The following is a 27295-nucleotide window of genomic DNA, read 5'->3' as shown; positions in this document are numbered from 1 at the left end:
GCCTTCCCGAACTGAAATTTAAATTGCAAACGATCCTAGGTCGGACAAGGTCCCTATCGGGGTTTATCTTATGGCATCTTTTTTTGCTTCTGGTTTGAATCCCACCTGTAATCAACCGCACTGAGAAGCGAACAACTATTTCCCGATTTGCCCAGAACGCCTCTCACGTTCTCGCCGTTGTGCTATGCACGGTACACAAAATTGTCCAAGCTGTAAACCTTGTTCTGCTTTTGATGCTGCATCCCCTTTTTTGTCTGAAAAATTGTACCTAAACTCCAGCTTAATCAAAATGCTTGGGACACAGCTAACCGCCGCTCGTATAAAGACAATGTGTCAGACTAAAGACCTAAACAACATTGCCTAAGGCTAAAAACTGAGAAATCGGGACCCACTTTAATATTTATTTCTTATGTATATGTAGGGGCGTGGGTCTATACATATGCCGTATGTAGTATGTTTTAGGTGCGTGTCACGTACGTCTTTCACTTTGAGAGCGGGCAACTCAATTTCATTTTTGATGTGCGCCGTTGCGCCCACAGTAAAAAAAAAATGACAATAAAGGTTATCTTTATCTTTATCTTTATCTTTATCTATCATCTTATCTTATCTTATCTTATCTTATCTTATCTTATCTTATCTATCTTATCTTATCTTCTTCAGTCTTCGTAAATTACAGCCGGGCTATTTATTTTATTTATTATTCACGTTTTCGAGCTGCCCATCTCCCTCAGAGGGGGACCTTGGGTGGTATGCAACAAAATGTTAAAAAATAAAAGCGATGGATAAAAAATTACAATTTTACGAGGAGGGTTAAATGCTGGTAAAACTACTCAAAACTACTTTAAGAGGCGGAAGAAGGGCTGTCAGGACACCAGTCAGTCCCACGACCCATCCTTTGGGTGCCAGGCGCAAGGCTGCAGTGCCATGTTTTGATTCTTTTGGTGACGGTCAGGAGAGTAGGGGTCCGCCTCACCCCCGGGGGGAGAACATCCCATAGGTTGTGGACAACGGCAGAGAAGGCTCTCTTCTTTGACCACCCCCCCCCCCCGCAAGCTGGAATTCTTTAACTGACGGGGTCTGCAATATGTCTTCCCTACTTGACAGGCTGGGACGGGTCGATGGGATGGGGCAAAACCGGGTCCCTACATCGCCTGGCCCCATACCACGTAGGAGGGCACAACCGACACTTTGAATTGAACTCCGAAGCAAACTGGCACCCAATGCATTTCACGGAGCAAAGATGTGCTCTGCTTTGAATATAATAGAATAACATAAAGATGACCTTGCTTCATTTTGCCTGCTCCTCCCCTTCTGAAATTGATCCGAACAGCTGGTCCATTTTATCCTAGAGCTGGGGGGGGTGTCTTCAAACTTGGCCCTTGGATGTCTGGTGGACTTCAACTCTCAGAATTCCTCAGCCAGTGTGGCACGCTGGTTGAGGAATTCTGGAAGTCCACCAGTCATCCAAGGGCCAAGTTTGAAGACCCCTGTATTAGAGCATCAGGACTTTCTACATTAGGCCTTCCTGCAGCATCTCGGCTGTAATGCGCACAAATCCAGCATTTCAAGCCCTGTTTGCCTCGCCCAGAAGATGACAATGCTGTAAAACAAGGGCGGAAACATTCGCAACCCAACTATAAGACGTCCTGGCACGCCAGAAAAGGGGAAAGGTGCCCTGGGAAATCTATTTCTCGTAGCCCCTGTGTGGCAAAACAGCTGCATCTTCAAAAATTTAATCAAAGCCTCTTGCTCAAAGTTATGCCATTGCTAACAACTTACACACAGAAAGAGGGAGCGCTCAGATTTCCAAGACATTATAATATATCTTATAATATATAATATATACATACATATATATATATATACATATATATACACACACATATATATACATATATATAAAAGGTAAAGGTAAAGGTTCCCCCGCACATGCGTGCTAGTCGTTGCCGACTCTAAGGGCCGGTGCTCATCTCTGTTTCAAAGCCGAAGAGCCGGTGCTTGTCCAAGGACGTCTCCGTGGTCATGTGGCCGGCATGACTAGACTCCAAAGGCGCATGGAACGCTGTTACCTTCCCACCAGAATGGTCCCTATTTTTCTACTTGCATTTTTACGTGCTTTTGAACTACTAGGTTGGCAGAAGCTGGGACAAGTAACAGGCGCTCACTCTGTTACGCGGCACTCGGGATTCGACCCACCAAACTGCCGACCTTCTGATCGACAAGCTCAGCGTCCTAACCCACTGAGCCACTGCATCCCCTATAGATATATATAGATATATAGATATATAAGGTAAAGGTTCCCCCGCACATGCGTGCTAGTCGTTTCCGACTCTAGGGGCCGGTGCTCATCTCCATTTCAAAGCCGAAGAGCCGGTGCTTGTCCAAGGACGTCTCCGTGGTCATGTGGCCGGCATGACTAGACGCCAAAGGCGCACGGAACGCTGTTACCTTCCCACCGGAGCGGTCCCTATTTTTCTACTTGCATTTTTACATGCTTTCGAACTGCTAGGTTGGCAGAAGCAGGCGCTTCACTGTTACGCGGCACTCAGGATTCAACCCACCAAACTGCCGACCATCTGATCGACGAGCTCAGTGTCCTAACCCACTGACATATACATATACATATACATATACATATACAGTACATATACATATATTTAATAAATTTAAAAACTGGAATGCCGGGTGTAGACATTTGAAGTTAGTAAAAATAAAAATGATGACCTCTGGGATATAAGAGAAAATTCTTCTTTATTGCTGAGCTTTCGTCAACAAGCTGTTGACATCATCAGAGCAAGGGCTGAATGATAAGTATGTACTGACTCCCTTATCATTCAGCCCTTGCTCTGATGATGTCAACAGCTTGTTGACGAAAGCTCAGCAATAAAGAAGAATTTTCTCTTATATCCCGGAATTCCTCATTTTTGTTTTTACTAACTTCGTGGGAAGTTTCTTACCTGCAAGACATCTTGGATCTTCACCCAGACAACTGCCATGTCGTACAACTTAATGTCGCCATCATACTGGCTGGAAGGAGACGACACAGTCTGCTGGAGATGTCCCAGGACGATGGCGTGAGCAGCAGCCACGGCGTTGAATTTGTCAAAGAGAAGTTCCAGCAGCTCCAAAAGTAACCTAGAAATAAAAGTTGAAATGGGAGAAGCTTTTTGACTACTTCACTCGGTGAGTTGTTCAAATCTATCTTTCCATGTCTCGTCTGTCTGTCTATCTGTTGTGATTCGGTGACGAGCCTGTGCTCCCAGCAGCTGCATCTGAGGAATCTGAGGAGGAGGAGGAGGAGGAGGAGGGGTTTGGAGAGCCTTCGGTGTCGGAGGGAGGCTCTGATGCACTGCAGGACTCTCAGCCTGGCCCCTCCAGTCGTGTTCCTCATGAGGCTCAGCTGGGTGAGGAGGAGGGGTCAGACTCAGAGGAGTCACAGCTGAATCAGTTCGGAGACAGTAGAAGCAGAAGGCAATCCAGCAGAGCAGAGCAGAGAAAATCAATGAGGCAACTAAGTGAGAGGAGGAGAAGGCAGTGAGAAGCCACGCCTTGGGACAGATAATAAAAGGGGAAGGTGTGGGTGGTGCTGGTTGCTGAAGGCAACCGTTCGGAGACATTCAAAGAGAATCCTGGTCTATTCCTGCTAATCTGTTTTGTTTGTTGACTCGTTTGATGTTCTGAATCATTTATTGAAGAAAATATTCTGCTGCTTTTTTGTTTGAACTGTAAATAAATTTGGGTTGGGTTTTTCCAGCCTATTGACTGTAAAGGGGTTGTCCCTGACACACAAACAGGGCCGGTCGTAGCCTGGAACAGAAGCCTATCTTCTATTTATTCATCCATCCATCATGCCTCTATCTATCTTCTATTTATGTACCTGCTTTCTATCTGTCTGTCTGTCTGTCTGTCTGTCTCTTTCTGATCCCAAAGAAGTCTAGCTGCTTTGTTCCACCCCCTTTTGCGCTCTTATGAGGTGACCCTGAGGGCACATATAAACCTCCAAGTGGCCTGAACGACTCTCGGAGAGAGTACTAACGACCAGATGACTGCAAGGAATATAACTCCTTCCATTCCCCATCATTCGGTCAGAACTGAACAAGCGTCTCGGATGAGAAGGGAAACGTCTTCAAGGAAAAACAAAGACAGTCCAGTTGTCCTTTGGAAAAGCACCCATAACCATAGTAATAAAGAATTAAATCCGTTATCAGTATCAAACCCAAAAAGTCACATTAAAAGCAGAGCCAAAACCCAAGATAGGGACCTATAGTCGGTCACCCGTGACTGAAAGCATGCTGGAATATTAAAAAAAAAAAAATCTTTAAAGAACGGCAACGAAGTGGGGACTGTCATTAATTGGAGCGGAAGAAAAATAGTTCAGATCCTTCACACAATCCCAGCTCCAAGTCAGAAGTTGGTGGAATTGGTGAATGCATGACATAACCAGGAAGCCCAAAGATAATCAATCCAAAGTCGCCCAGCCGGCTCTCATGCCTAAGCGGGACTAGAACTCACCGTTTTCTGGGCGATTGACCCACCCAGCCAGTTTTTGTGCCTAAGGAGGGACTAGAACTCACCGTCTCCTGGATGATTGACCCACCCGGCCATTTTTAGTGCCTAAGGAGGGACTGGAACTCACCGTCTCCTGGGCAATTGACCCACCCAGCCAGTTTTCATGCCTAAAGAGGGACTAGAACTCACCGTCTCCTGGGCAATTGACCCACCCAGCCAGTTTTCATGCCTAAAGAGGGACTAGAACTCACCGTCTCCTGGGCAATTGACCCACCCAGCCAGTTTTCGTGCCTAAGGAGGGACTAGAACTCACTGTCTCCTGGATGATTGACCCACCCAGCCAGTTTTCGTGCCTAAGGAGGGACTAGAACTCACTGTCTCCTGGATGATTGACCCACCCAGCCAGTTTTCGTGCCTAAGGAGGGACTAGAACTCACTGTCTCCTGTCTCCTGGATGATTGACCCACCCAGCCAGTTTTCATGCCTAAAGAGGGACTAGAACTCACCATCTCCTGGATGATTGACCCACCCAGCCAGTTTTTCTGCCTAAGGAGGGACTAGAACTCACCATCTCCTGGATGATTGACCCACCCAGCCAGTTTTTGTGCCTAAGGAGGGACTAGAACTCACCGTCTCCTGCATGATTGACCCACCCAGCCAGTTTTTGTGCCTAAGGAGGGACTAGAACTCACTGTCTCCTGTCTCCTGGATGATTGACCCACCCAGCCAGTTTTCATGCCTAAAGAGGGACTAGAACTCACCATCTCCTGGATGATTGACCCACCCAGCCAGTTTTTCTGCCTAAGGAGGGACTAGAACTCACCATCTCCTGGATGATTGACCCACCCAGCCAGTTTTTGTGCCTAAGGAGGGACTAGAACTCACCGTCTCCTGCATGATTGACCCACCCAGCCAGTTTTTGTGCCTAAGGAGGGACTAGAACTCACCATCTCCTGGATATTGACCCACCCGGCCATTTTTAGTGCCTAAGGAGGGACTGGAACTCACCGTCTCCTGGGCAATTGACCCACCCAGCCAGTTTTCGTGCCTAAGGAGGGACTAGAACTCACCATCTCCTGGATGATTGACCCACCCAGACAGTTTTCGTGCCTAAGGAGGGACTAGAACTCACTGTCTCCTGGATGATTGACCCACCCAGCCAGTTTTCATGCCTAAAGAGGGACTAGAACTCACCGTCTCCTGGATGATTGACCCACCCAGACAGTTTTTCTGCCTAAGGAGGGACTAGAACTCACCATCTCCTGGATGATTGACCCACCCAGCCAGTTTTTGTGCCTAAGGAGGGACTAGAACTCACCATCTCCTGGATATTGACCCACCCGGCCATTTTTAGTGCCTAAGGAGGGACTGGAACTCACCGTCTCCTGGGCAATTGACCCACCCAGCCAGTTTTCGTGCCTAAGGAGGGACTAGAACTCACCATCTCCTGGATGATTGACCCACCCAGACAGTTTTCGTGCCTAAGGAGGGACTAGAACTCACTGTCTCCTGGATGATTGACCCACCCAGCCAGTTTTCATGCCTAAAGAGGGACTAGAACTCACCGTCTCCTGGATGATTGACCCACCCAGCCAGTTTTTCTGCCTAAGGAGGGACTAGAACTCACCATCTCCTGGATGATTGACCCACCCAGCCAGTTTTTCTGCCTAAGGAGGGACTAGAACTCACCGTCTCCTGGATGATTGACCCACCCAGCCAGTTTTTCTGCCTAAGGAGGGACTAGAACTTACCATCTCCTGGATATTGACCCACCCGGCCATTTTTAGTGCCTAAGGAGGGACTGGAACTCACCGTCTCCTGGGCAATTGACCCACCCAGCCAGTTTTCGTGCCTAAGGAGGGACTAGAACTCACCATCTCCTGGATGATTGACCCACCCAGACAGTTTTCGTGCCTAAGGAGGGACTAGAACTCACTGTCTCCTGGATGATTGACCCACCCAGCCAGTTTTCATGCCTAAAGAGGGACTAGAACTCACCGTCTCCTGGATGATTGACCCACCCAGCCAGTTTTTCTGCCTAAGGAGGGACTAGAACTCACCATCTCCTGGATGATTGACCCACCCAGCCAGTTTTTCTGCCTAAGGAGGGACTAGAACTCACCGTCTCCTGGATGATTGACCCACCCAGCCAGTTTTTCTGCCTAAGGAGGGACTAGAACTTACCATCTCCTGGATATTGACCCACCCGGCCATTTTTAGTGCCTAAGGAGGGACTGGAACTCACCGTCTCCTGGGCAATTGACCCACCCAGCCAGTTTTCGTGCCTAAGGAGGGACTAGAACTCACCATCTCCTGGATGATTGACCCACCCAGACAGTTTTCGTGCCTAAGGAGGGACTAGAACTCACTGTCTCCTGTCTCCTGGATGATTGACCCACCCAGCCAGTTTTCATGCCTAAAGAGGGACTAGAACTCACCGTCTCCTGGATGATTGACCCACCCAGCCAGTTTTTGTGCCTAAGGAGGGACTAGAACTCACCATCTCCTGGATGATTGACCCACCCAGCCAGTTTTTCTGCCTAAGGAGGGACTAGAACTCACCATCTCCTGGATGATTGACCCACCCAGCCAGTTTTTGTACCTAAGGAGGGACTAGAACTCACTGTCTCCTGGATGATTGACCCACCCAGCCAGTTTTCATGCCTAGAGGGACTAGAACTCACTGTCTCCTGTCTCCTGGATGACTGACCCACCCAGCCAGTTTTCATGCCTAAAGAGGGACTAGAACTCACCGTCTCCTGGGCAATTGACCCACCCAGTCAGTTTTCGTGCCTAAGGAGGGATTAGAACTCACCGTCTCCTGGGCGATTGACCCACCCAGCCAGTTTTCATGCCTAAGGAGGGACTAGAACTCACCGTCTCCTGGATGATTGACCCACCCAGCCAGTTTTCATGCCTAAGGAAGGGACTAGAACTCACTGTCTCCTGGCTCCTGGATGATTGACCCACCCAGCCAGTTTTCGTGCCTAAAAAGGGACTAGAACTCACAGTCTCCTGGATGATTGACCCAGCCAGCCAGTTTTCATGCCTAAGGTGGGACTAGAACTCACCGTCACCTGGGCAATTGACCCAGCCAGCCAGTTTTCATGCCTAAGGCGGGACTAGAACTCACCCTCTCCTGGCTTCTAGAGCAAACTGGCTCTCTCAGAGATTAACCTTTTCCCTCAGAGATCAATATTTGTGAACCAGATGACCTTTTCCCCTGTACCTCTTTCCCTTGAAATCAGGAGGAGGATAGCATGATATTTAGCAGTATTAAATCTGTACACTGCCCAGCTCCCAACAACTCCGGGCAGTTAATAATATGTATTCTGTGCCCTGCCAAGTGCAATGGCCTGTATTTCGAGAGCAATAAATCTAACTCCGTGTTAAAAGCAACCAGTAAATTAATTAATGTTGTTATGTATCAGTATTTTTCCCTGAAACAAGTACAGTATCAGTGAACAGAGTCAGACCTATAAATTCCACATTATGTCAAATGTGTAATAAATTACATACCTCAGAAAACCTCACTAACTCAAGCTCCCGTTTTTTTGGCCCCAGCTTCTGAAAACTCTATTCATTTCTTTTTCTTTCTTATTTTTTATCCTTATAGATTTTAGAGAAGCAAAAGGCTACGTTGCTGGCGTTAAGATTCATTCGTTTGCAGTCGCATATTAATTTCTAACATCCATCATGTCCTCCACACACAATAGGTTAAATTATACATAATATAACATTACTGGAGATTATTATGCATTGTTACACATAATAATTACCAATGTCTTGTAGGATATAAAGGGCAACCTTACACGGTCTTCCCCATCTGCCTTTCAAAGGCATTCTGCTCGTTATTCTCAACAGATAAAATACGTATTTCTTAAGAGAGGAAGATTTCCTTTCATTGTGTGTGTTTTAAATGGACGAGCAGGACGCTGTTTTACGCGACAGGGAGTCTCGAGTTACGACTGTGAGGTAGTCCTTGAGTTACGACTGTAATAGAGAAGTGGGCAGTTTTTGAAGTTATGACCGTTTACAGCTGCAAACGGGGGCGGTCAAGGACCAACCTGATTTTATGACTTTTCTTTTTTGCAGAGGTAGTTCAGCAAATAGGGTGGTCCTAAGTGCAAATCCATTTTTATTTTATTTTGGGGGGGGGGACATGGTCACATGACCACGGGATGAGGCAAAGTGCCCAGTCACATGACTAAGGAAGGGGAGGAGGGGGCAGACTGTTGGAAGATTGGATCTGGGTTTTAAGACCCTTTTTCAGCTAGATCGTACAGAACTGGCCCAGGCCTGCCAAAAATTAACACAGGTAGTCCTCAACCTACGACCACAACCGAGCCCCCGAAATTTATGTTGCTAAGCGAGACAGCTGTTAACTGAGCTTGGCCCCATTTTACGACTTTTCTTGCCACAGCTGTTAAGCGAATCACTGCAGCTGCTAAGTTAGTTGCACGGCTGTTAAGTGAATCTGGCTTCCCAGGGACACCCCCCCACCAGGATGCCATGACCGTCATAAATATGAGCCAATTGCCCCCTGGCATCTTAATTTTGATCACCTGACCCGGGGGATTCTGCAACGGTCGTAACTGTGAAAATCGGTCGTACGTCCCCCTTTTCAGTCCCGTTGTTGTAACTCCAAACGGTCACTAAACAATGTCGTAAGCCTATATTTTCGAACCGCAAGTCACAAGGACTGTCTGTACTTAATTCCGAGCTTTGTTGGCGCACGTATAGACCGTTACGCTCAGAAAAAGAAGAATTCAGCATTTTGCGGCTACCGCAAAATTTTACAATTCCTTCCGAATGTTCCGAAGAGGTGCTTCGGAGGCACCTCCGCTCACACCTGTTAGAAATTTCCCAGTTTTTCTCAGGCCTTTAAATCCGGTCCTGTCGCGTTGTTTCCGCCTACGCCTAAGCGCATTTAATAAAACATTCAGGAAGGTACCGATTTTTAGTAAGATGATAAATGTGCTCTGAAAGTTGTTAAGTACCTCGGTGCCCACAACCTTACAACGGAAAGGGGCCGTCGGATCTACGAGTGGACTGGACACCTGAAGCCTCGGGGTACATCAGCGGAGCAATTATCACTTTTTTATGACAAGGTACTTCCTCCTCCATCCTTATCAGAGCCACTAGCTCAATTACCTCTCCCTATGCCTGCTTAGAACCCAATTATTGTAATTAATGTGCCATAGCAAAACCTATAAATATTTTAGGGTCTGGCGGTGACTTGTCGCAGGAAATTACTCAGAGAGAGATGAGAACAATTTGGGGAAAAAACCTCTCGCTGTTTACTCTCCTTCGAAGGATGAGGCAAGTTATCAGCAAGTGATCCCGCCGTCACCGAACACCGAGGCAAAACATCCCTTCCGTGCAGGGAGTCCTCGGCTTGCGACCGTTCGTTTAGCGACCGTTCAAGGTTACAGAGGCACTGGGGGAAAGCAAGCCGCTTTCGACCGTTTTTCACACCTGCGACCGTTACAGCGTTCCCCCGTGGTCAAGTGATCAAAATTCAGACGCTTGGCAACCGGTTCGTATTTATGACGGTCGCAAGGTCCCGGGATTTCGTGACCTTCTGACAAACAAATAAGTTGAGGACTATCTGTAGAGAAAGGTTCTTCTTCATTCTAGACGCTGTGAAAACACTGTCCTGCCTTAGGCATGAACACCGGCTAGGTGACTTTGGGCCAATCACCAGGAGACGGTGAGTTCTAGTTCCTCCTCAGGCGTGAAAGCCAGCTGGGTGAGTTTGGGCCAGTCACCAGGAGACGGTGAGTTCTAGTCCCGCCTTAGCCATGAAAGCCAGCTGGGTGACTTTGGGCCAATCACCAGGAGATGGTGAGTTCTAGTTTCTCCTTAGGCAGAAAAGGCAGCTGGGTGACTCTGAGCCAATCACGAGGAGACGGTGAGTTCTAGTTCCTCCTTAGGCAGAAAAGCCAGCTGGGTGACTTTGGGCCAATCACCAGGAGACGGTGAGTTCTAGTTCCTCCTTAGGCAGAAAAGCCAGCTGGGTGACTTTGGGCCAATCACCAGGAGACGGTGAGTTCTATTTCCTCCTTAGGCAGAAAAGCCAGCTGGGTGACTTTGGGCCAATCACCAGGAGACGGTGAGTTCTAGTTCCTCCTTAGGCAGAAAAGCCAGCTGGGTGACTTTGGGCCAATCACCAGGAGACGGTGAGTTCTAGTTCCTCCTTAGGCAGAAAAGCCAGCTGGGTGACTTTGGGCCAATCACCAGGAGACGGTGAGTTCTAGTTCCTCCTTAGGCAGAAAAGGCAGCTGGGTGACTCTGAGCCAATCACGAGGAGACGGTGAGTTCTAGTTCCTCCTTAGGCAGAAAAGCCAGCTGGGTGACTTTGGGCCAATCACCAGGAGACGGTGAGTTCTAGTTCCTCCTTAGGCAGAAAAGCCAGCTGGGTGACTTTGGGCCAATCACCAGGAGACGGTGAGTTCTAGTTCCTCCTTAGGCAGAAAAGCCAGCTGGGTGACTTTGGGCCAATCACCAGGAGACAATATTAGAGCAGGGGTCCCCAACCTTTCTGTGTGGACGACCCGGTGGGAAAAGGAGGGACAGGTACCTTTAGGCATGCATGCGCACACACGCTAATGTGGCTGTGTGCACGTGCGCGCAAACAGGGCTGCGAGCATGCATGCTCCGCAAACGGGGCTGCTAGCACCGGCGCGAGGCTCACAGCTCACAGTTTGGCTAGTGCCGGCTCTCAACACACGGCTTGGCTAACACTGGCAAAAGGGGGGTGGGAGCGTGTGTGTGCGCGCACACGCTGGCCAGCCGCTCACACGGCCCCAGTGGGCCACGGCCCATAGGTTGGGGACCTCTGTCTTAGAGTAGAGGTCCCCAACCTTTCGGGCACCAGGGACCGGTTCCACGGAGAAAGGTTTTTCTGCGGACCGGCGAGTGTGTGGTTTTGTGTGCTGCCTGCATCCCACGAATGGGGCTTTGCTTGTTTGTGCGGCCCGGTGGCTGGCATGTTGCAGCCTGGTAATGGTCCATGGACCTGGGGTTGGGGACCCCTGCCTTAGAGCATGACAACCTCTTATCCTTAACCACTCTAAGTACAGCGCAGCGCACCAAGCGACTGTCCCACAAAAAAACAGGCTGAGTCTCCTTGGAGATCCTCCCGGATCACAAAGGATGCTGAACTAGCACCCCAGCTCCAACCAGAAAGGTATTTGTGGTGAACAAACGCCGTTGGCTTTCGCTCCAAAAAGGTGGTTCAAGGCTCTTTGGACTCTGCCGTTTTTTTTATATTAGCCCTTTTTTAATTAAGGAAGAATTATCATCCTGTTGGCATCATTTGTTTGTTTTCGGCCTTTTCGGGACGGTGGAGAGAAGAGCCAGACAGAGAATCTGTTTTTATGGAGAGTTAGAAAGAGCTAGCTAGGACAACACTGGTTCTCCGAGGAACTCTTCCCTTCCCCCCCCCCTCTCCCCCCCATTTTAAAATTGAAAGAGTGTTGTCAGAAAATCCCTTTGCTCCATTTGACACTGAGTTGGTAAGGTCAGCATATTGGAGAGGGGCAAATTCCCCTCCGATAAACAATTAAGAAATAACGCCAGGCTGTTTGGCTTAATTGATTCTGCCCCCTCCCCAGGCAGCCCAGCCAAATTTATTCTCCAGCTTTGCTGATTTAAGATTGCAAATGTTGCTTTGTGTTTGCTCTCTGCCTTGCAGATGGCTAACAGCAGGAAAAAGGCTAGGGACTAGTGGCCTTTGTCTTTTCCGGAGACCATCATTTCCTTGGACGCTGAAATCCAGCTTAATTTCATGGCTCCCCTGGTGTTTCCTGGTGACTGGCCCTAAGTCATCCAGCTGGCTTTTCTCCCTAAGGAGGAACCAGAACTCACCGTCTCCTGGTGATTGGCCTAAAGTCACCCAGCCGGTGTTCATGCCTAAGGCAGGACTAGAACTCACCGTCTCCTGGCACAAAGTCACCCAGCTGGCTTTTCTCCCTAAGGAGCAACTAGAAGTCACCGTCTCCTGGTGACTGGCTCAAAGTCATCCAGCCAGTGTTCACGCCTAAGGCAGGACTAGAACTCACTGTCTCCTGGTGATTGGCCCAAAGTCACCCAGCCGGTGTTCATGCCTAAGGCGGGACTAGAACTCACTGTCTCCTGGTGATTGGCCCAAAGTCACCCAGCCGGTGTTCATGCCTAAGGCAGGACTAGAACTCACTGTCTCCTGGTGATTGGCCCAAAGTCACCCAGCCGGTGTTCATGCCTAAGGCAGGACTAGAACTCACTGTCTCCTGGTTTTAGGTCAGAACCTTAACCACTACACCAAACTAGTTTTTGATAGCGGCCTTCCACTTTCAATTTGTCCCATCTTGCTCTCCTTAGCACGATGCAGAGAGAAGATCGCCGAGTCCTCAGCAGATCAGATAAGCGTTCAGGGAGAAGGGTCCGGCTTAATTTATTTATTTATTAATTTAATTTATAATGAAACTTGCCTGGCTGAATCCAAACACGCTGTCAGCCCAAATTATCCCAAGCATTATTTTCTCCCTCAGTATTTAAACTGCCTGTTAGAGAAGACCCTGGGATGAACGTGCGCCTGTCAGCTCAGGATAATGAAAGGTCAGCCTGGCTGGAGACATCCCATGGCCGTCATCTGGAAAACACTCTTTCCCCAAAAATGTCACGGAAGAAGCAGGGAAACTGATGCTCCATCAGCTCTACTCAAAGACGAGGGAGGGAGGAACAGAGGAAGGAAGGAAGGAAGGAAGGAAGGAAGGAAGGAAGGAAGGAAGGAAGGAAGGAAGGAAGGAAGGAAGGAAGGGGGAAGGAAGGAAGTAAGGAGGGAGGGAGGAGGGAAGGAAGGAGGGAGGGAGGGAGGGAGAGAAGGAAGGAAGGGAGGAGGGAGGGAGGGAGGAAGGAACGGAGGGAGGAAGGGAGCGAGGAAGGAAGGAAGGAGGGAGGGTGGAACAGAGGAAGGAAGGAGGGAGGGAGAGAAGAAGGGAGGGAGGGAAGGTCTTACCTGGGCTGGTTTTCCTGGACTACGTTCTCCCCTCTCTGATAGCCACCATCTGCCACCTGGGTGCTGGATCTCTTGACAATTTGCTTCAGCTCCTGCTCTAAACGATCCTGGATGGCCTTTATGGTCTCTGGAATTTTTCTCAGTTTGGCCAGTCCTTTGATGAGAATGCCCATGAAGGCTGAGCTGTTCTCCTCGGGATCCAGGTCTAAATCCTCCTTGATTTCCATCAAGCTAACTTCTCTTCCTGAAATAGAAGAAATACCAAACCCAGATTGTGAAACAGCTGCTTGAAGCCTCAAACCCAAAAGACTTTCCCAGGGCCCGTTATTTCCCCCCGGGATCCAATCTGAGTCGCTTACTAGGACCAGAGGCTTAGTCTTCCAAGCTTTCCGACTGAACCTTCGGTCTTGCTGACCAACCCAGATGGGATCATCAACTTCTGGCTGAAACAAACCTGACTGAAGCCATCTTTTTCCTTCTGAGTTGCCACATGGATGGGGGAAAAAGGTGTGTGTGTGTGTGGGAAGGTAGTATTGCTATTGGTATCACTAGACGTAACACCATGGGAGCAGTCCCATGGGAACCAAGGTCATTCCCACAGGTGCATGAAAGAGAAGCGAAGATGATTTCATCGGGTAGCATGGTTTATTCTAGACGAATCCTAATCCTTAAGCCACCTTCAGCACAAGATGAACGCGTGACAAATTCAGTTCTGATCAACGTGTGGCTAAGGGTGAAGGAAGAGGCTAGAAATAAGGAAGAGGTGAGTTTTAATTTAATTTAATTTTAACCGGGCTAGAAATAAGGAAGAGGTGAGTTTTAATCCTGTCTTAGGCATGAAAGCAGTTTGGGTGATTTGGGGCCAATCACCAGAAGACAGTGAGTTCTAGTTCTGCCTTAGGTTTGAAAGCTGACTGGGTGACTTAGGACCAAACACCAGGAGACAGTGAGTTCCAGTTCTGCCTTAGGCTTGAAAGTTGGCTGGATACTTTGAGATAATTGCAAGGTGACTGTGAGTTCTAGTTCTGCCTTAGGTATAAAAGCAGGTTGGGTGACTTTGGGCCAATCACCAGGAGACAGTGAGTTACAGTTCTGCCTTAGGTTTGAAAGCTGACTGGGTGACTTAGGACCAACCACCAGGAGACTCTGAGTTCTAGTCCTGCCTTACGCATGAAAACCAACTGGAGGACTTTGGGTCAATCATTTTCTCTCGGCCCAACCAACCTCACAGAGTCGTTGTGGTGGAGGGAAATAGGAGGAGGAAGGAGTATTAGGTATGTTTGCCGCCTTGAAGTTTAAAATAAATTTAAAATGAATTTTAATAAAAGTATTTCGATTTTATCCTTGAATATTAAATTTTAATGTTTAGTTTAGCACCTCAATTGAATGTTAAATGAATATAAAATTTTATTGTGCCGAGATTCAATATTTAACAAGATAATACAATAAAAAATATTTAAGTGAGTAAGTTTCGTTGTGCTGCAAAGCAGCTTTGCTATAGACGGATTTCCGCGTATACAATTCCATGGTGCACATCTACAAAAGACCCCTTGCGACTCAGAAGCCTTCAGCCTAATGAGGTAGACTGTCTCGTGTAAGGAAAAGCTCATTTCAGCCTTTTCTCTGCATCACATGGAAATATATGTATTATTTAGTTTTATTCTCTGTATTGGGTTATGCTTTGAAGAGGAGGGCGAGGTGTCTCATGCTTCTCACTGTGGCTTTTAAATTTTTATTTTATATTTCTATTCCTGCGAGCCACCAAGAGACTAGTTAGGATTTGATAGCTTACAGATCCAAACTCAGTCAAGAAACAAACAAACAAACCTCTAATTAATACAAGGGCAGAAATCCTGATGTACATGAAATTGGTTCTTGTTGCAGATCCATGCTAAGAAGAACCTTGCAAGAATACTAACTGTGCAAAACTAATCTATGTCTGTTGGCACACCCTCTCTCGTTCTCGCACACAAGCACACACACTTTTTGTCGCGTTTATTTCAGCTAAAGATATACCTCAGCCCAAAGCCTTCTCTTTCAGAAGTGATCTTCAAAAAGGTATGTATGTGAAAGGCAGCTACAGGCACATGGATGGATGGATGGATGGATGGTTGGATGGATGGATAGATAGAAGCAGAGAGAGTCAGAGAGAGAGAGAGCTACAGAGCTAGAGATAGATAGATAGATAGATAGATAGATAGATAGATAGATAGATAGATAGACAGACAGACAGACAGACAGAGGCAGAGCGAGAGAAAGCTAGAGATAGGTATAGATATAGAGCTAGATTGATAAATAGATACCAATGATAGATAGATAGATAGATAGATAGATAGATAGATAGATAGATAGATAGATAGATAGATAGATAGATAGATAGATAGGATAGATAGATAGATAGATAGATAGATAGATAGATAGATAGATAGATAGATAGATAGATAGATAGATAGATAGATAGATAGGATAGATAGATGCAGAGAGAGCGAGAGAGAGCTAGAGTACTAGAGCTAGATAGAGAGGTATAGAGATAGACAGATAGAGATAGATAGATAGATAGATAGATAGATAGATAGATAGATAGATAGATAGATAAGATAGATAGATAGATAGATAGATAGATAGATAGATAGATAGATAGATAGATAGATAGATAGATAGATAGATAAGATAGATAGATAGATAGATAGATAGATAGATAGATAGATAGATAGATAGATAGATAGATAGATAGATAGATAGATAGATAGATAGATAGATAGGATAGATAGATAGATGCAGAGAGAGCCAGAGAGAGCTAGAGATAGGTATATATATAGAGATAGATAGATAGATAGATAGAAAGATAGATAGATAGATAGATAGATAGATAGATAGATAGATAGATAGATAGATAGATAGATAGATGATAGATAGAGGCGCAGAGAGCGAGAGAGCTAGAGTGCTAGAGCTAGATAGAGAGGTATAGAGATAGACAGATAGAGATAGATAGATAGAGATAGATAGATAGATAGATAGATGCAGAGAGAGCGAGAGAGAGCTAGAGATAGGTATAGATATAGAGCTAGACTGATAAATATAGATGATAGATAGATAGATAGATAGATAGATAGATAGATAGATAGATAGATAGATAGATAGATAGAATTTCATCACTCACCGCTGGAATGTCCTCCAGTGCTAAATTGAGTGGAGTCAAACTTGCGAGGCGTGGATAAGTTAGTAACGTCAAGAGGCAAACTGCAATGAAAAGAAATTAAACTTAACCATCGCGAGCTGAGAGAACTCCAGCAGGCATTCACAAATGGCAGAAATGCAAATGGGAAGATTAAAGTTTCTCTAACGTGGCAGGTCTCTACATCCCCGAGGGACTTATGTGAGGAGGATGAAGTACTTACAAAGCTTCGTTGCTGTTTTTTTTAATGTTTTAATCTGTTTAGCTTTGTAGCTTTCATATGATTTTATATGCTGTTTTAACTTTGGTTTGGGAGTCACCCAGACGTGGTTAAAAGATCGAGTGGCTATAAAATATTTTTAAGAAATGAAATAAATAAATTTCCTAGGGCCTGTTTCACATGAAGAATCACAAACCAGAAGGTGGAGCCTCCAACTTTAAACTCCTCCCAGACTAACGGAAGAGAATATTTGTAGCTCAGGACTGAACAGTGCAGTCCTCGGTGCTCCCTGAGCTGGGTGGTTTTCCTGCAAGATGTTGCATGACCCAACTAGGGAACATCATCAGTTCTGGAAAGGAGTGGCATTTGCGGGGAGAGGAGGAGGAGAATGACTGTGGGGTCCTTGGTGCTCTCTGAACTTGGTGGTTTTCTTGCAGATGTTTCATGACCCAACTAGGGAACATCATCAGTACTAGAAAGGAGTGGGGTTTGAAGGGAGGAGGAGGAGGAGGAGGAGGAGGAGGAGGAGGAGGAGGAGGAGGAGGAGGAGTGTGGAGTCTTGGCGGTCTCTGAGCTGGGTTGTTTTCCCGCAGATGTTTCATGACCCAACAAAGTAACATCTGGGTGGAGGATTGAAGCCCAGTGTAGCCCTCCCCCTGGAGGGTAATCGGAGGGTCTTAATATGGGGGCAGGAGGGCTGGTGGGCAATTAATTTTCCCAAGGGGCTACATGAGAAAGTGGGATTGTTCTGGGGTTGTGTGAACCAATAGGGCTGGGAAGGCACAAAGGATGTATGTGTGTATATATATATATATGTGTGTGTGTGTGTGTATTTGTGTATATGTGTGTGTATATATGTATGTATGTGTGTGTGTGTGTGTGTGTGTGTGTATATATACACACGTGTGTGTGTGTGTGTGTGTACCTATTGTTTTAGGTTGTAAATAGTTATTTTTATTGTCTTTACTATTTTAACAACAGCTGTTTTATATTCTTCCTGGAGTTCGAGAACTTCATACTGCTACACACAGACAGACAGACAGACAGACACACACACACACAGAGAGAGAGAGAGAGAGAGAGAGAGAGAGAGAGAGAGAGAGAGAGAGAGAGAGAGAGAGAGAGAGAGAGAACTGGACACAGTATTCCCCCTTCTGCGGGCTAGGGACCAGGGGTCGGCAGCCCTTAAGATCCCTTCCAATATTATGACTTATCGCATTTTTGTTAGCTCGTGATCCCAGAACATTATGACTGCACGGTGTTGTAGCTCTGAAACAGTCTCAAAAGACGTCTCGAAGGCTTTGGTGTCCCAAAAAAACCAACGGCAAAAAAGTACGTGGCCAAGCCATCAAATCGCCATCGAAATAACCCCCGAGGCTTCCCAGTGCTGGACTCGGGAAAGGGAAAGCAATGAGAGTTTATCGGTCCCCTAGAATGAGGGATGCCTTCCCCCCCCCCAAGGTCGATTCGGTTTAGACAGCTCGGCCCAAATTTCATTTCACTCGAGGCGGGAAGACGGCCCGTTTTCCTGCATTAATGGAGTTGCAATTAGGAGACCGGGGGGGGGAGAGGAGAGAAGGGGGGGCTAAATGAACACATCAAGAAGAGACGAACCTTACTCTCCCCTTTTCTTTGTTCCGTTGCCCGACCTTGCTGGTGGACTTGATGTAAAGATGGCGGTGGAGTTCATCTATCAGAACCAAGTGCATATTCATCTTTTTACTGTGAAGTTCCAGCCTCAGGTCACCGAGTCCCTCCACCTGGAGGAGCGGTCCTTCCAAAGAATCCACGGCCGATACCTTTGGACAAAAGAGAAGGTAAGATGAGATAACCTTTATTGTCTTTTTTTTTTTTTTTACTGCGGGCACAACGGCGCACATCAAAAATGAAATTGAGTTGCCCGCTCTCAAAGTGAAAGACATACATGGCACGCACCTAAAACATTTATTTATTTATTTATTATTGAGACTTATATGCCGCCCTATCTCCCGAAGGACTCAGGGCGGCTAACAACAGTAACATATAATAAACACAGAAGTTAAGATAAAAACATACTATAAAAACATACTATACACAACATATGTATAAACCCACGCCCCTCCATATACATAACAAATAAATATTAAAGTGGGTCCCGATTTCTCAATTTTTTAGCCTTAAGTCAGTGTTGTTTAGGCCTTTAGTCTGACACACTGTCACACTGGCTCTTTGAGCTTTCCGGCCCAGGCTGAGAGTTGTTTTTTTCCCCCTCAGGGATCAAATTTAATTATTTTAATTGTTTTTAACTCTTGTATTGTATTGATGTTTTTAAATACTTTGTAAACCGCCCTGAGTCCTACGAGAAAAGGGCAGTATATAAATTCAATAAACTTAAACTTAACTTAACTTAAACTTTAAAGGAGCGGCGGTTAGCTGTGTCCCAAGCATTTTGATTAAGCTGGAGTTTAGGTACAATATACTATATACAACCGATGTATAGACCCACGCCCCTAGGTATACGTAACAAATAAATATTAAATACCATCCATCTTAAAATATATAACGGAAGGAGGAAGCTTGAGTTCACAAGGTTAGTGCCGTAGGGGATGAAACTAGGGCTGAAAAAATAAAACATAAAATAAAGGTCGATTTAGTTCTTTCCCAAAGTCGTTATGGGTCAATATTGCGAATCCTCGGGTTACGGCTGCATTTGAGCCCCCCAAATTTCTGTTGCTAAGCGAGACAGCGCTTAAAGTGAGTCTCGTCCCATTCTGCAACCTTTTATGCCACCGTTCTTCCGTGAATCACCGCAGATGTTTTAACTAGGAACGCGGTTGCAAAATGAATCCAATTTCCCCGTCGGCGTCGCTGGTCAGAAGGTCGCGAAAGGGGATCACGCCACCTCGAGACAACTGCAGCCGTCATAAACAGGAGTCAGTTGCCAAGAATCTGAATTTTTATCACAGGACTGTGGGATGCGGGTTAGGGTTGTGTGTGCGAAAAAACGCTCGTAAGTCACTTTTTTTCAGTACCGAGGTAACTTTGAACAGTTACTAAACGAACCGTGTTAAAACGAGGATTACCTGTACATTGCTTCGTGTTAGATTTACCTCGATCAAATTCTAATGACCATCTCATCAAACAGCTAAAACAGACAAAGAACGGCTGCAGGACTTGGGTTTGGCAAAGAAAAGAAGAAATAGGGGAGACACGATAGCAGCATTCCAGTATCGGAGGGGCTGCCACAAAGAAGAGGGGGGTCACGTTATTCTCCAAAGCACCAGAGGGAAGGACGAGAAACAACGGATGGAAACTGACCAAAGAGAGAAGCAACCTGGGATTAAGGAGAAACTTCCTGACAGTGAGGACAATTAACCAGTGGAACAGCCTGCCACTAGAAATCGTGGGTGCTCCATCCCTGGAGGCTTTTAACAAGAGGCTGGACAATCACTTGTCTGAGATGGCATAGGATAATGATAATAATGATAATGATAATGATAATGATAATAATAATGATAATAATAATAATAATAAGAAGAAGAAGAAGAAGAAGAAGAAGAAGAAGAAGAAGAAGAAGAAGAAGAAGAAGAAGAAGAAGAAGAAGAAGAAGAAGAAGAAGTTGGAAGGGACCTTGGAGGTCATCTAGTCCAACCCCCTGCTCAGGCAGGAAACCCTATACCATTTCAGGCAAATGGCTGTCCAGTCTCTTCTTAAAAACCTCCAGTGTTGGAGCATTCACAGCTTCTGGAGGCAGGTTGTTCCACTGGTTAATTGTTCTGTCAGGAAGTTTCTCCTTAGTTCTAGGTTGCTTCTCTCCTTGACTAGTTTCCATCCGTTGCTTCTTGTCCTGCCTTCGAGAGCTTTGGAGAACAGCTTGACTGCCTCTTCTTTGGGGCAGCCCCTGAGATATTGCAACACTGCTATCATGTCACCCCTCACCCTTCTCTTCATGAAACTAGACATACCCAATTCCAGGAACCGTTCCCTATATGTTTTAGCCTCCAGTCCCCCAATCATCTTTGTTGCTCTTCTCTGTACCCTTTCTAGAATCTCAACATCTTTTTTACATCGTGGTGACCAAAACTGGATACAGTATTCCAGGTGTGGCCTTACCAAAGCATTGTAAAGTGGTATTAGTACTTCGCGTGATCTTGATTCTATCCCTCTGTTGATGCAGCCTAGCACTGTGTTGGCCTTTTTGGCAGCTGCAGCACACGGCTGGCTCATATTTAAGTGATTGTCTACTAGGACTCCGAGATCCCTCTCACAGTTACTACTATTGAGGAAGGTACTACCTATACTATACCTGTGCATTTGATTTTTCCTGCCTAAATGTAGAACCTTACTTCTCCTGCTCTAGCGGGGGGGGGAGCGGAGGGGGCTGGACTAGAAGACCTCCCAGGTCCCTTCCAGCTCTATTCTATTCTAAATATTTATAATACAAGAAGACAGCTTTGTCTTAAAAAAACAGGAGACGGAAAGAGTGAGGCCAAAGGATGAACTACGAAAGCAGAGCGAAAGGAAGATTCTGCATTTACCAAAATGAAATCAAGACTCAGGGATTCAGCCAAAGCCTTCGCGGTAGAAATTGATTTTGAGGAAGACCCCCCCCCCTTTTGATAGGATTCTAAATTTCTCTGCAATAACAGTCGATTAAATTAGCCGCCCCTAGAAATATTGCTGCTCTGTCCACTGGGCAATTTAAGTGTCAACCTCCACAAACTCCAAAGGGATTTCCTTGCCAGCTCTAACCCGGGGATTGCTAAATATTTTAATTATTTGGTCTCCACTGAGTCACATCATCCAACTCCAGCGCATTTAAAAGACCGGGCACGAACTGGTGGCCACGGCAATATTTCCAATTTACAGCTCGCCCGCTGTTTCAGGTGACCTTCTAAGGGGACTTAATAACGTTTAGATAATGGTAAATATTTCAGCAATTCTGTTTTAATTGGCTTTCTCTGGGCAGCGGCGTAAATACATCGCCGCTTGGTTAAGAGAGAGAGAGAGAGGACTGGCCACAAAAAGAGAGGGTTTCCTTCTTTGCATATTATTTCAAGAAGTAAAATAAATCTCATTTTGCAGGAACCCGGCAGCACGGCTACCTCAAGGAAAGAGGAGGTAAACGGACAGCCTCGAGAGCTTGCAGCAAAGGAAAAATATTTCAATTTAATAGTGAGAAATATACTTTGTGGGGGCTTATTAGGGTTTTCAGCTCACCGTCCATCGTTGTCTCTTCAACGGCACAGAGAGCGGCTTATTTTTTTCGAACTAAAAGTGGGAAGCGGTCCTTCGGTTGCAATCTACCCCTTAGCTGTGCCCTATGCCCACACAAGACTATGTGTAGCTCAGGGTTGAACTGTGGGGTCTCTGAGCTTGGTTATTTCCTTGCAGACGTTTCATGACCCGACAAGGTAACATCATCAGTGCTAGAAGGGAGTGGGGTTTGTGGAGAGGAGGAGGAGGAGGAGGAGGAGGAGGAGGAGGAGGAGGAGGAGGAGAAGGACAACGACTGTGGGGTCCTCGGTGCTCTCTGAGCTGGGTGGTTTTCTTGCAGACATTTCATGACCCAACTAGGTAACATCATCAGTGCTGGAAGGGAGTGGGATGTGTGGGGAGGAGGAGGGGGAGGGGGAGAAGGAAGAGGAGGGCAGTGGGGTCCTTGGTGGTCTCTGAGCTTGGTGATTTTCTTGCAGACGTTTCATGACCCGACAAGGTAACATCATCAGTGCTAGAAGTGAGTGGGGTTTGTGGAGAGGAGGAGGAGAATAACTGTGGAGTCCTTGGTATTCTCTAAGTTTAGTGGTTTTCTTTACTCAGTGCAAAACTGAACAAAACTTACTTTCAGCAATCAACAGAAACATTTTAATTTAAATCTACAGCATCAAAAGAATAAAGAGTTGAGATCATTACAGTATTTATTTTTCCCCCATCTTGGATTACAAATAATTCAAGGTGGTGAACATATCCACACACCTACCTCCTCCTATTTTCTCCACAAAAACAACCCTGTGAGGAAGGTTGGGCTGAGAGAGGGTGACTGGCCCAAAGTCACCCAGTCGGCTTTCATGCCTAAGGCAGGACTAGAACTCACTGTCTCCTGGTGATTGGCCCAAAGTCACCCAGCTGGCTTTCATTCCTAAGGCGGGACTAGGACTCACCGTCTCCTGGTGATTGGCCCAAAGTCACCCAGCTGGCTTTCATTCCTAAGGCGGGACTAGAACTCACCGTCTCCTGGTGATTGGCCCAAAGTCACCCAACCAGCTTTCATATCTAAGGCGGGACTAGAACTCACCGTCTCCTGGTGATTGGCCCAAAGTCACCCAGCTGGCTTTCATTCCTAAGGCGGGACTAGGACTCACCGTCTCCTGGTGATTGGCCCAAAGTCACCAAGCCGGCTTTGATGCCTAAGGCGGGACTAGAAATCACCGTCTCCTACCGATTGGCCAAAAGTCAACCAGCCGGTTTTCATGCCTAAGGATGGGGGGGACTAGAACGCAGAGTCTTCTGGCGATGGGCCCGAAGTGACCCAATTTACTTCCATGCCTAAAGTGAGACTGGAACTCACTGTCTCCTGCTGATTGGCCAAAAAGTCGTTTTCACGCCTAAAGTGGAACTAGAACTCGCCGTCTCCTGCTTTTTTAGCTACCAGACCAAACTGGCTCTCTTACATTTCCTTTCTAAAACGAAAAATAAAAAATAAAAATGCCAGGACTGGCAATTCATCCCAAATCCCAGTTGTCAAGTACTTTCCAAGTGTGATGCGCTACCGAGCATGTAATATCACTTTGTGTCAGAACAAAAGTGTCAGCTGAAATGTTCTTTAGGATCAGAGGAGTGCGTGTCATGAGGTTAAAACATTTCCCCAACTGTAATACACAGACAGCTTTAAAAAAGAGAACGACAAAGACACCTTTGTCCCCCCCCCACACACACACACACAACCTTTCTTTACAAGCTCTACCATTCCTGCCAATGCAGCGGTATCTCCCGAAAAAGTATTTTCAGCTTGGGAGAACCTTTTAACCGTTTAATCCTCTTTTCCAAAACTGGAAAAGTTTCAGGAGGAAAAAAACCCGACAAAGCCAAGGGGATTTGATTTCGTTTCGTTTCGTTTCCCCAAATTGAGAATTCGACCCTCTTACAAAGGGATAGGCAAAAATTAGATTAAAAAGAAAAAAAAACCCAGCTGGAAGGTTGCATAACAACAAACACTTGGAAAACGTCTGCTAATCTAGAACGTCTGAAATGTTTGAAGAGGGTACTTAAACTTAACGAAGTTACAATTAAGATAAGACATAGAAGAATGGTTGCAGGAATCGGGTATGTCTAGTTTAATGGGGGGGGAGGACTAGAGGTGACATGATAGCAAGCTTCCAATATTTGAAGGGCTGACACTGAGAAGAGGGGGAGTGTGTCAACCTATTTTCCAAGGCACCAGAAGGCAAGACGACAAACAACGGATGGAAACTCATCAAGGAGTGATGCCCCCTGGAACGAAGGAGAAACTTCCTGACAGTGAGGACAATTAACCAGTGGAACAACCTGCCTCCAGAAGTTGTGGGTGCTCCAACACTGGAGGGTTTCAAGAAGAGATTGGACAACCGTTTGTCTGAAATGGTATAGGGTTACCTGCTTGAGCAGGGGGTTGGACTAGATGACCTCCAAGGTCCCTTCCAACTCTGTTCTTCTAAACCTCTGGACCTAAGGCCTTCGTTTTGCATCTTAGGCTCAAAAACCACAGCCTTGACTATTGGGGTACTCCAAGCTGAAGGCTGCCATATTTAACGATAGAGAAGTTAGCCAAGAATGAATGAATTCTCATCAGAAACAAAGGAAACATTTTAAACACATTTTTTGGGGGGGGCAGGCTTTGCCCGCAAAAAATAGTTTCGGAATTAGGCTTGGAAAAACGAACGGCAAATAATTCCTTTGACTGCAGTCTATTAACAAGCTAACAATAGCAAAAACATCTTTTGTCTTTCTTAACGTGAGGCTTTTTTTCTAAATAATCACGGTGCACCCGTCTGCATTTGGCGACTTATCTGTGAAGCTCGACGAATCAAACAAATCAGAGTTTGCATTTATTGTGCAACCTGTGAGCTCAAGAAGGGTTTTTGTTGTTGTTGTTAGTTGCGAAGTCGTGTCTGACCCATCGCAACCCCATGGACAACGTTCCTCCAGGCCTTCCTGTCCTCCACCATCTTCTGGAGTCCATTTAAGCTCACGCCTCCTGCTTCAGTGACTCCATCCAGCCACCTCATTCTCTGTCGTCCCCTTCTTCTCTTGCCCTCAATCTCTCCCAGCATGAGGCTCTTCTCCAGGGAGTCCTTCCTTCTCCTTAGGTGGCCAAAGTTGAGTTTTAGCTTCAGGATCTGGCCTTCTAAAGAGCAGTCAGGGTTGATCTCCTCTAGGACCGACCGGTTTGATGGCCTTGCAGTCCATTCTTTGGCGCTCAGCCTTTCTTATGGTCCAACTTTCACTGCCATACATTGCAACTGGGAAGACCATAGCCTTGACTATACGCACTTTTGTTGGCAGGGTGATGTCTCTGCTTTTTAGTGTGCTGTCTAGATTTGCCATGGCTTTCCTTCTTGGCTGCAGTCCCCATCTGCAGTGATCTTGGAACCCAGGAAAATAAAATCTGTCACTACCTCCATTTCTTCCCCATCTATTTGCCAGGAATTGAGAGGGCCGGATGCCATGATCTTGGTTTTCTTAACGTTGAGTTTCAACCCAAGTTTTGCACTCTCCTTCTTCACCCGTAACAAGAGGCTCTTTAGTTCCTCTTCACTTTCTGCCATTAGAGTGGAATCATCTGCATATCGTAGGTTGTTGATATTCAAGAAGGGTACACAAGAATATTATTTGTTTAACGTACGAAATATACCCAAAAGCTCGAGGAATCCAGAACACATTAGCAGGCGGTCTTTCACTTACGACCCCCCAACTGAACCCAGCTTTTCTGTTATTAAGCGAGACAGCTGTTCATAGTTTTGCCTCATTTTACGACTTTTCTTGACCCGGCTGTGAAGTGAATCACTGCAGGCGTTAAGTTAGTAACACGGCTGTTAAGCGAATCCGGCTTTCCCCCATTGGCTTTGCTTGTCGGAAGGTCGCAAAAGGGGATCGCGTGACCCCGGGACATTGCAACTGTCATTAGTACATGCCAGTTGCCAAGCTTCCGAATTTTGATCACGTGACCATCGTGTGTGTGAAAAAAAAGGTGATAAGTCACTTTTTCCCCTGCCGTTGAAACTTATGACAGTCACTAAATGGTTGTAAGTCAAGGACTCCCCGTACGACACTGGTAGCACATACTGCACATTTACACACTGTTGCAATATTTTTAAGTGATAATAAAAAAAAATTGGGAAGGACGCGCCAAACAATCGCCTCTTGAAGTTCTCCGGGTCTGGATCGAACAGTAATCAGTTCCAAGATGGAAGGAAGCCATAAATAAGTACTAAATAAATAAAATGCTCCAATAAAGGACAAGCAACAGCTTTAGAGTTACAGCAAGACAAGACACTGCAGGGAAATGAACGATATATCACATTTAAGCACCAAACACATAAATAATTACATAGGTGACTGGCCAGTTCCTGCTGCTCCTACTCCGGAGACAAGACATAAATCAGATCAATTCAACACGGGCTGAAATAAACACGGGCTGCTCCCTTTAAAAATAGCTCCAAGAGTTCCATTCTCTTATTAACTCCATTTTTTTTTCCTAGCTATGGTCAGCAACGGAAGGAAACTGAACAAAGAGAGACGCAACCTGGAACTAAGGAGGAATTCCCTGACAGTGAGAACAATTCACCGGTGGAACTACCTGCCTCCAGACGTTGTGCGTGCTCCAACGCTGGACGTTTTCAAAAAGAGGCTGGACAGCCGTTTGTCTGAAACGGTCTAGGGTTTCCTGCCTGAGCAGGGGGTTGGACTAGATGACCTCCAAGGTCCCTTCCAACTTTACTATTATTATTAATGACGTCAAATCAGTACTTTTGGAAGGCAAGCTGATGTCCGTGGTGGCACAGGGGTTAGAATGCAGCACTGCAGGCTGACTACCGGCCGCCAGCGGCTCGGCAATTCAATCCTGACCGGCTCAAGGTTGACTCAGCCGTCCATCTTTCCGAAGTCGATAAAATGAAGACCCAGATGGGGGTTTTTTTTGGGGGGGGGGGTCAACAGGCTGACTCTGAAAACTGCTCAGAGAGGGCTGTAAAGCACTGTGAAGCGGTGTATAAGTCTAAGTGCTACTGCTAAGTCCGAAGGAAGGGAGGAAGAGGAAGGAAGGGAGGGAGGAAGGAAGGAAGGAAGGGAGGGAGGGAGGGAGGGAGGGAGGGAGGAAGGAAGGAAGGAAGGAAGGAAGGAAGGAAGGAAGGAAGGAAGGAAGGAAGGAAGGAAG

The 27295-nt window shown here is 46.3% G+C and overlaps 2 protein-coding genes across 12 annotated transcripts in view; one reads left to right on the top strand and one right to left on the bottom strand.

The window, feature by feature from the left end:
- The window catches only part of EXOC4 (exocyst complex component 4), a 733833-nt gene that overhangs the window by 626007 nt on the left and 80531 nt on the right, over positions 1-27295 (bottom strand). For all 11 annotated transcript variants that reach the window (XR_014492900.1, XR_014492901.1, XR_014492902.1 and 8 more), the window contains 4 exons: positions 18520-18704; positions 16671-16750; positions 13511-13754; positions 2958-3135 (listed from right to left, as the gene is read on the bottom strand). Coding sequence is in view for 7 of the 11 variants with exons in the window: in XM_083366085.1 (XP_083222211.1) it covers positions 2958-3135; positions 13511-13754; positions 16671-16750; positions 18520-18704 (687 nt within the window). In the remaining 4 variants the exon portion in view is untranslated. The remainder of the gene's footprint in view (positions 1-2957; positions 3136-13510; positions 13755-16670; positions 16751-18519; positions 18705-27295) is intronic.
- The window catches only part of LOC310642411 (uncharacterized protein), a 155232-nt gene that overhangs the window by 83738 nt on the left and 44199 nt on the right, over positions 1-27295 (top strand). The window lies entirely within an intron of this gene.

The sequence above is a fragment of the Vipera ursinii genome (assembly GCF_947247035.1).
Source record: "Vipera ursinii genome assembly, chromosome: 6".
In the NCBI taxonomy this organism is placed as follows: domain Eukaryota; kingdom Metazoa; phylum Chordata; class Lepidosauria; order Squamata; family Viperidae; genus Vipera; species Vipera ursinii.
This window is presented reverse-complemented; position numbering and strand designations above follow the sequence as displayed.